This window comes from Condylura cristata, unplaced genomic scaffold (genome assembly GCF_000260355.1).
Source record: "Condylura cristata isolate star-nosed mole 26May11 unplaced genomic scaffold, ConCri1.0 scaffold00029, whole genome shotgun sequence".
Taxonomy (NCBI): Eukaryota; Metazoa; Chordata; class Mammalia; order Eulipotyphla; family Talpidae; genus Condylura; species Condylura cristata.
In genome coordinates, this window is record NW_004567130.1 from 7,953,485 (window position 1) to 7,963,858 (window position 10,374).

At 34.9% G+C, this 10,374-nt stretch overlaps 1 protein-coding gene across 1 annotated transcript in view; it reads right to left on the reverse strand.

Moving 5' to 3' along the window:
- The window catches only part of TTC28 (tetratricopeptide repeat domain 28), a 538,163-nt gene that overhangs the window by 255,080 nt on the left and 272,709 nt on the right, over positions 1-10,374 (reverse strand). Inside the window, exons 4-5 of the mRNA XM_004690666.2 lie at positions 5,154-5,426; positions 4,273-4,403 (exon numbers count right to left, since the gene is read on the reverse strand). Coding sequence (XP_004690723.1) covers positions 4,273-4,403; positions 5,154-5,426 — 404 coding nt within the window. The remainder of the gene's footprint in view (positions 1-4,272; positions 4,404-5,153; positions 5,427-10,374) is intronic.

Consider the following 10,374-nt stretch of genomic DNA (forward strand, 5'->3'; position numbering starts at 1 on the left):
ATCATTCTTCATTTTGTAGATTTTTTCATCTTAGTTGTAATCCTGGTGGGATTCCCACAACCAATTCACCCATGTGCCATCACCATAGGCCCATGCACTCTTCCCACTCCAGTTTTGATCCCAGCCCCTCTCCTCCACTGTAGAAGATCTTTCTAAAAGCATTTTTAAATAGCCACGACTAATAGTGATCAAGAAACACAAAATAATAACATTTTCACCTATCAAACTGATTTTTTGTCCTAACAATAATGCTTAGTGTTTGACAGTGCAGGTAAATGAAACCTGATACATTGCAGCTAAGACTGACAATAGTATTTAAGAGCAACTTAGCAGTAAGTATCAAAAGCCAAGTCTCCTTCTAATAATTTAACCAAATGAAATTATGAGATATAGGCTCAAAGATGTACAAAGGTATTTTACTACCAGATCTCATCCTGCCAAAAATTTTGAAGCAAACTAACTGTAAAACATTTATGATAGTCATAAAACATTTAATGTTTAAAAATTAAGAGGAAAAATCTAACACAAAACAAGCTATAAAACATGTTACAATTTTTCTATTTTGTTTGTTTGTTTATTTTTACATCATTCTTCATTTTGTGCCATTTTTCATCTTGGTTGTAATCCCACTGAACTTCCCACCACCAATACACCATATGGTGTGTCCCATAACTGTAGTGCACCTTTCCCACTCCATTTTTTATTCTATTCCCCACCAGAAGAATGTTCCCAAAATAGTAACAGGATAATAAGCTTAAGAACTTACATTATTTTCATGCATTTCTTACATAATTAAATATAAGTAATATTCTTTACCTTTTTAAAAGCCAAGAATATGTGACCTTAAGAAAAGAACAGTGGAGAATATCTGATCTTTGCTAAAGACATGAACTATCTTATTACTCAGCAAACTATGACTGCCATGTGACCAGGTTCTAGAACTTCATTCACCAACTTTTATGTCTCACTGATGGGTGAGCTTAAGTTCCACTTTTTTTCATACGCTTCCTCAAGTATATACCAGTCTCTTTCTCCTCTAGAATCTTGGCAGTAATTAAGAGTACATCCATTACTTTTTATTTGAGTACCACTTTTTTTAGTACAATATAATTGCTCTAATGGAGGTATTATACAAGGCAGCTGTGCATAAAGAAGGGAGCAGGGAGGAGTCAGCTGACCCCAAGATCAGGAATTGGAATTTGCCATCTAGATAATATTGATACCAGATGGCAATACATAAAGAGGGGGAAAGTACATTACTTGGAAATCCTTTAGTGCCTCTTTCTACACCACCAGATAACACTCTACTCTCCTCTTTATTCCTCACTATACCTTTACACTGTATTTATTTACATATACATATTCCCTTCTCATCCCCCATAGAATGTCTCTGGTTTATAGTTGTTAGTTGATTTTAGTTTTTACCTTATTATAATTACTTTTTTTTTTCCTAGTCTCTTACACTCCTGCTATGAGTGAGACCATCCAATATTTTCCTTTTCTTTTTGGCTTGGTATTTTTCTTTTTCTTTCTGGCTTATTTCACTAAGCATGATCCCGTCCAGCTCCATCCATGTTGCTGAAAAAGGCATAAGTATCTTTTTTGATCACTGAGTAATATTCCATTGTGTATATGTACCACATCTTCTTGATCCAGTCATCTATTTTTGGGCATATGGGTTGATTCCACATCTTCCCTATTGTAAATAGGGCAGCAATAAACAAAGGGGCACAGGTGTCCCTTTGAATTGATGTTTTTGTGTCCTTTGGGTAGACACAAAGGAGTGGAATTGCTGGATCATACGGAAGCTCCATTTTTTGCAGTTTGAGACACCTCCACTGAGGTTGTACCAGTCTGCATTCCTACCAGCAATGTACGAGAGTTCCTTTTTCTCCACATTCTCACCAAAATTTGTAGAAGACACAAAGAAATGGAAAGACATCCTATGCTCATACATTGGAAGAATTAACATTATTAAAATGGCCATCATACCAAAAGCAATTTATAGATTCAATGCTATTCCAATAAAAATTTCAATGACATTCTTCAAAGAACTAGAACAAATACTTATGAAATTCATATAAAGCAACAAAAATACTCAAAAGCCAAGGTTCTCCTGAATAAGAAAGGGAGTGGAGGTATCACATGCCCAGGTTTCAAACTATACTACAAAGCTATAATAATCAAAACTCCATGGCACGGGAACAAGACCAGACATACAAACCAATGGAATTGAATAGAAAACACAGATATAAGCCCACAGCTTTATGGACAGCTAATCTTTGACAAAGAAGTAAAGAATATTCATTGGAACAAAGAAATTCAACAAATGGTGCTGGGAAAAGTAGGCTGCTACATGCCAAAAAAAAAAAAAAAAGGCAGTTAGATTACTACCTTGTACCATACATAAAAGCCAACTCCAAATGGATTAAAGAATTAGGCAAAATACCTGAAACCATAAAATATGTAGAAGAAAATATTGGCAAAACACTACATGACCTACTCCTCAGTAACATCTTTAAAGATATATCAGCCAATGCAAGGATATTGAAGGAAAGGATAAACGACCAGGATTACATCAAACTAAAGAGCTTCTATAGAGCAACAGAGACAAACAAAAGAGACATTCCAATGATTGGGAGAAAATTTTTGCACACAATACTAATGATAAAGGGCTGATCACAAAGATACATAAAGAGCTGGCAAAACTCAATAAAGTAAACAGCCCCATCAAAAAGTGGGTAGAAGAGCTAAAAAGACACTTCTCCAAAGAGGAAATGCAGATGGCCAACAAGCATATGGAAAAAAATGTTCTCTTTTTATCTGCCCTGATGACCCTTATGACCCTTCTCACCTCTTCACACTAAAAAAAAAAAAAAAAAAAATCAACAAGTTTGTAAGAATGGTTTGTAAACTAAGAGTAACTAGGCAAAGAACAAAGTGTTTAAACAACTCTCTTGAGAATGAATTTTCCAAAAGTCCATGACCTTTGAATCACTTGCTTTACTTTGAATCACTTACTTTACTTTAGTAGCTTTCAAAGGATTTTTTTTTTTTCTGACACCCAAAGATTTGACAGACTTTGTAGAAATTTGGTCTTCCCAAGGGTAGATTTCAACATCTTGTTAGAGCAAAGATTTTTTTCTTCCCCAGTTTCTTCCAAGTGACTAACTATATTCTAGAGACTTGAAGATGCTGGATCATTTCAATAATATAATTAATCTCTATAATATCCCATAGTGAAATTCTGAGATATAAATGTAACAATACATAACCCTCAACACAATGATTCATAAGTTAATTGTTGCCTCTGCTGTTAACCTTCTCTTTCTTATTAATAATAGTATATTAAAAGTGATTACTTGTGTAATTGTACTATGGAATTTCAAGTACTATGCTAGGTACTATGTAATTTATAACCCTCTCACAAATGTGTATAGAAAAAAATAGAATCATCATTTTCTAAATAAGAAAACAGGCAAAAAAGAGTTAAGTAATGTTCCCCAAGATCCCAGAGCTAGGAGATACTGGAACAAGAATTCAAATCTGGGTATTTTACTCCAAACCACCCCCTCTTCCCACTCTGCAAGCACTTTCTCATCATATTGCTTCTACTAAACAGCAACTCTGATAATATTACGTTTCATTTCTCCAATGAAGACCAAAACAAACAAAAGGTCAAGAAAAAGACAAAACCTGCAAGTCGACAATAGATCTGAGGCATACAACAAGGGAGCAGGGGTCAAAATGGGGGTGATATGGTGGTGGGAGAACTACAGGGGCTACACCTGAAAGGAGAAACCTATTACTATACAAAATAAACGACATAAGAAAATATGTGAAGACTAGAATGATACTTATTATAATTCAGATCTCTCAAGCAGACTTAATGTACTTTTGCACCTGATTTAAAAATCCATCAAAGAAGCAACATGAAACATTAAAAGTACTAATACTTTTAATGTTTGCTTCTTTAATATAGTAAATGTAGTAATACAACTTTTGCTAATTTTACAGAGGTTTACTCCAATGCACCTGTGAAGAGCCCAAGTACAATGCATCTGGCCAAGCTGTTAGAGCCTTAGTTCAGAGACCAAATCGTATAGACATGGCCCATACCCCAAGACTCATTTATGTTAAACTATATGGAGTTGTTGGTGAAAATTGGAAGCAATGATTATCAAGTTATCAAGGTACTTAAAACATTCTGAACAGCAAAAAAGATTCCATGTTTCAAAAAATGTGTTTTTGATCTGAAAGTAAGATTCCTACCTCTCGGTCCTTGAGCTTCATGGCAAGCACCAACTGATGCCTGTGGTTAGTGAGAGCCTCTCGGTAATTTCCTTTGGAGAAGAATGCAGAACCCAGATTCCCATGAGCTCGGCATTCACCTGTCTGGTCACCTAATTGGATTTCAAAAAATATAAAAACATTAAAAAAGTTCTTAGTTTAATGTTATTTATAACATTCACCTTCATTAAAGAGCCACAGATTTTAATTAAGATTTCTCCTGCCTTCTTTCAAGGAAATATTTTGTTCTTCTATAAGACTAAATCGGCCATGTTTGTGTGACCTCACTGTTCTGTGAGCAACTTCTGACCAGTCATTTGTGTGTGTGTATGTGTGTGTGTGTATTGATTCTTTACAAGTATGCTGATTGTATATTTGCCATTTGCCCTGTCTTTCTGCAATCCTACAAGTCCTTAAATTATCGCTGAAGTGATAATCATAATGACAAGCCATACTTATTTTACAAATGAGGAAACAACAGCACAGAGAGGTTAGGCAACTTGCTGCGTATCACACAGCTAGAAAGTAGCAGCTAAACTCAGCAGTCTGGTTCCATTATGTATATTTTTAACCACTACATCGTACTGTCTTCTCCAAGGATATAATGATACATTCTAATATAGACAAAAATTGAAATTGAGATGAACAATTTATCAACCAATAATATGACTTAGGTTAAATATCGCTCTCTCTGAAGAGAGCAATAAATCTGTTATTCCACACCTCTTGACCTTTTGGGGTCTTAGAACTTGGTTATATGAAAAGTCATTTTTCACTTCATACACTATTCCCATTCATATCCAGTCAATAAGCTTTGTTTATTTACTATCTGCATTGAAATAAAGGAGAGAAATGTAACCTACCTAAGGTCTTGGCTACATCCAAGTCCTGCTGCATGTAACCAGTGCTCTTCTCTGTGTTCCCAAGAGACCAGTAAGCACTGCTCAGGGCAGAGAAAACGGAGCCTCTCAGTTTGAGACTGCAGGTGCCAATCTTCAGGGCAGCTTCTAAGACAACCACAGAGGCCCCATGATGGCCAGCTGTCAGGAGTTCCTGCCCTACCACAGATACAACCACAAAGGGACTCTTGTCCAATTTCATTTTCTGAAGCTGCTGATAAGTAGGCTCGAGAGAGTCTGAAGAAAAACAAAAGATAATAAAATGTAAAATAATAAACAAAACTATCTTTTCTAAACACTCTAGAAACAAATGCATATCATCTTTCTATGTCCCATTTCAACCACAAGTTCTTAACTTTTAATCTAGGCACCACCCTCACTGTCTACTGACCCATGTTACTCTATCACCAACCTCCATCTAGCAATTTCCTTGTCCCTGCTATATATGCATATGCCACACTCTTTCTTCTGTTCTTTCTTGGACCATGATAAGCTACTCTCCTAAATAGTTCTCCCTACTCTGCCCTCTAAAAATATTATCAGCACATTCCTCAGTCCCACCTCTACTATCAAATATCCTTAGGCCCTCCAGTCACATTTTAAAATCTAAACTTCTGCTGCATTTTATAATTAGCATTGCACAATTTAGCACTTAAGCATTTTAGAATTGTCCCATACATGTTAGTGTTCTACATATTTTCCCAGCAAAATTAGAAGACCATTAAAGATTTGTTTAATACTTATTATAACCCCATAGCCACTGGTTACTAAATTACCATACAAAGTGAAAGTTACAACCACATTTGGTGTTCCATGAATGTTTGTTAAACATGAATCTGAATGGATGATTAATAAACTGTGTACATCACTTTCCCTAGAAGATGTAATAATGAAGCTCTCCTAACAAAGCCCTACCTATCACCCTCACTGACAACCCAATATATATCCTTTGTTGCTTCTGAGACCAGTATGATCAAATAAAAACATCATTATCAATTTTTGTTGTGGTAATAAATGAAACCATAGGAAATCATCCAAGTTTAAAGGTAAGATGGAAGGCAAAATTAATGATTTTCTCATTTTATTTTCAGATGGTGTTTGGAAACACAATGATTAGGGGTCAGGAAGTCACAAGGGCACGCTTTCCATGTGAACCTAGGTCTGAATGTGAATGACCTCTAGTTTCCTTCTCCCTTTTTAAAAAAAGACAACTGCAGAGTTAATGAATATAATGCCACAATGATATAGCACTTATAATAAATACATTTGCTGTTAGCTTTCCTGAAAACTATTTCACATTAGTTACCGCACTATGCATATGTAAAGAACTATAAAAAGGTTGGTCTCTTTAAATCGTGAATCTCTCATCCAATGGTACTACATTAAAATGTAATTTTTACAATTTATGACTTTGAATCTCAACTCACCACTAAGGAGCTCTCATCTGGATCAACATTACCACAAAAACCTCAAAACCCAATGGTGCCTAAAGCGTTTTTTGCCTTCAATAAGATCACTAAACAGAGAACAAAGAACATTTTTACACCTGTCAAGATGCAAGCAGCGCATAGTCCCAGTAAATAGTAGCTAACCAATAGGGTTAAATACAGGCACAAGAACCCAGGAATTGCTAGAATAGAAAAGGACAATACCATACTGAAACACTGTGAGCAGAATTTTGGCGGTACCCACTAATGGATTTGGCAGCTAATGATGATCACATTAGCATCCCACTGGCCAATTAGCAGAAGCAAAAATAACAGGATTTAAAGCTAAAGCGACTTTAAATATTCCTTGTTTTGGAAATGAAGTATCTGAATATGTAAGTACTTCACCCCATTTCAGACAGCCTGGGACAGAGCCACAATAAGAACCCATTACAGGACTTGTAGTGCCAGGTCTAAGATACTATATTCTTAGTTGCTAACAAAAGAAACCAAACTTGACTGGTTTTAAGCATAAAAGATATGAACTAAGTAGGGGAAAGGTAGAAAATGTCAAAATTATGCCACAAAAGCTTTCCTGAAAAGGCAACGTAACTGATGCAACTGAACAAATGATACCACAATGCTGCCACTACCACTACCAAATGTTCCCCTCCCCCTGTAAAATGAATGTCACTACAGCACCACAACTACAAAGCAAACTCTGGGCTATCATTTCTTCTTCTTTGAACCTTTAACACCTAATTCAATGTTGGGGGCCTAGCTGCAAAGAAGGATTAGAAAGTTAAGATGTATTGTCTTCAGCTTCTTTAGTGGAAGGCAGGAAGACAAGAGAATAAGACAGAGAATTTCCAAAACTTAAGAGAATTCAGATACCAACAAATGACACCACCAACACTAAAGACTGATGACCAGAAAAAATGCTGCGCTTCAGCTGGTGATTTTTTTAAGCATAGTAACCAATGCTAAGAAAGATAGATAATAGAGATAAACAGACAGACAGACATATGAAGTCACCTAATTGACTCTCTACAACTATGTAATAGTAGGAAAAAAAAAAAAAGACTCCCAAAAGAGAAAGAACTCCTTGCTTATACAAATTTTCATTAAATAAAAACTAAACTGAAGGAGCAAACAGTAAATTATCAAAATTCCATTTGCTGCATATAGGAAAAAGAATATAAATAAGAGAGAGAGGATAGAAATTATGCTTTTAGTGATGAACTTAATGCAGTATATATAAATGTTCATTTATAATAATGCACAACTGAAACATTTATAATGCTATTCAATAAAAAATTAAGATAAGCTAAAATGGAGGCTAGTATACAGAATATGTTCTAAGAGTTTGGGAAAGGAAAGATTATCAATGGCAATCAGAAAACTTCATGGAATGCAGAATCTGATTCACTGAACAAAGGATTCAGACAAGTCTGCTTTTATTCTGAAAGTGGAGGTTATTAAAGGCAGAAATTTTCTTCTAAAAGGTGCCAAAAATTAAGTATGGAGAATGATAGGGAATGTTGAACAGGACACTGTGAATGGACCAGAGAATATTTATAAAGAAGAGAGTAGATATGAAATATTGAGAAAATAAAGTTAATAATAAAGAAATAATGGGGAAAATAAAAAGATCTGAATTTCAGAGCCACCAAGTCTCCAACTTCACTAGATGTATGGATTGTGTCTATAGTGATGGCTACATAAATGAATATAGGCAATCTATGTGTTATATACCTATTTGTTTATATAAATATTTATATACATGAATATGCATGCATTAATATGTTGAAGTGTTAACAGATGCATAAACACCTACATGTGGATGTAAATATTCACAAGTGGCTGTATAAATGTACATATATGGACATCTATGCATGTGTACAGATAAAACACACAAAAGTCCATTTTACTTTATGTAAATTTAAAAGCTTTTACTGTCAAATTTGTATGCTTCTTGGCTGTAGCCATGTCTTATTGGTCAATGCTCGCTTATTAGATGCTCTGGTTATCTGCTGTACATGCTTTTGATGAATATCCATTGTTGGGGTAAGTTGTTTTTTTACTGTGTAAACATTAAATAGTTTAGGTTAGGTGATTTCTAGATTTGTTCGAACTCTGATATTTTAAGATTTTAATTCCTATTCTTGAATAAACTTAGCCTCTTAGCAAAGGTATAGGCTTTGTGATTTTTATCAGCAATGTGGAACAGATATTTTATTATCTAGAAACTACACATACTGTATGAAATGGTCAAGGTCCTCTTTAACACTGATTGAACTCCGGTTATGTGCTTTGGAATGCAGTAGAGGCTAATAATAAACAACAATCACATCCAGCAACTTCATGAGTTCTGAAGTGCACATGTACTCACATTTTAATATCTCTGATATGGGGACTTAATATCTCCGAATTCCATGGTGTTTTCCAACTCTCTGGTTTGTCATTTGGTTATCTATAGGATGTCAAGGAACTTTATCTGTTCATATGAAATTAAGTGGAGGACTGTGTCATCTTTTAAATCATTAGCCTCTTATTTTTTCTTAGTAATATAAAATAATGACACAATGCTCAATCCATATTTCTTAGCATTGGTAGAATATGCCATGAAGTCAGACAGGAAAAAAGGTTCTATCTCTACTCAGTCAAGTCTAAGAAGGCTTTTCAGAAGAACTGACATCTGAACAGAAATCTGAAATAGAAAAAAAACAATGTTTTTGAGGAATTGCCAATAGTTGCATTTGGGGACATCTTGGAGACAAGAATGAAAGAGAAACAAGTTCTCTACTACTAAGGAGGGTAGTCTTTATTCTGTAGGCAATGGGGAAAATGAGTAAGAATGACAGGTCAGACTTACATTTTAGAAAGTTTATTCTGAAGGAAAGCAAAGCATGGACTAGTTTGGAAGAGAGAAAAGCCAGGAAAACCAGTTAGAAGCAAGATATGATGAAGTCCTGTATATGTAATAACAAAACAGACAGAGAACAAGGGATACATTTCATATGCATTTAGAGTTTAAGGAATTTGTGGAATAAATGCATTTAAATGGCACAATGCCTTATTCCAAAGAAATGACTATCTCCTACAGCTCCCTTCAAGGTAAATAACATTTTAACAGACTTCAATTTTTCTAAGAATTGTTTTCTATGAAGACATTCTGGGACCCTCCAAGTTATTCCTGTAACATTTCCCTGGCACACATGACTAAAAAGGATCCAAACTTTTCTAAGTCTGGCATTATCAGTACCAATAATCTTGAATACATTAACAAAATATATAATTGAACTACAAATCCAGAGGGCTAGAGGCAACAATTCCAGAATGAATCTCCCAAACAGAAGACAAAAAGGGAAAGGCAACTACTGATACTGTGGCACAATGGCAAGGCAAGAAGATAACTGAAGATAAGAGTAAAATACTCACCCCAAAAATTTACAGACAAGTTTCACAATAGTCACTTAATTTTAATTTTCACATTTTCTGAACTTGGCTGATTTCTTAAAGAGAAATAAATTAAATTAAAATCCATTGGGTTTATCACAAAAGGATACTGTATGATTTCACTCACATGAGGTATCTACAGCAGTCAGATTTATAGAGACAGAAAAATAGTATGGCAGTGCCAAGAGCAGCAAGGAAAGGGAGTTTAAAGGGTACAAAGTGTCAGTTTGGGAAGATGAAAAAACTGCTTGCACACACTGTAAATGTACTTAATGTCACTGAATTATGTAACAAAAAAT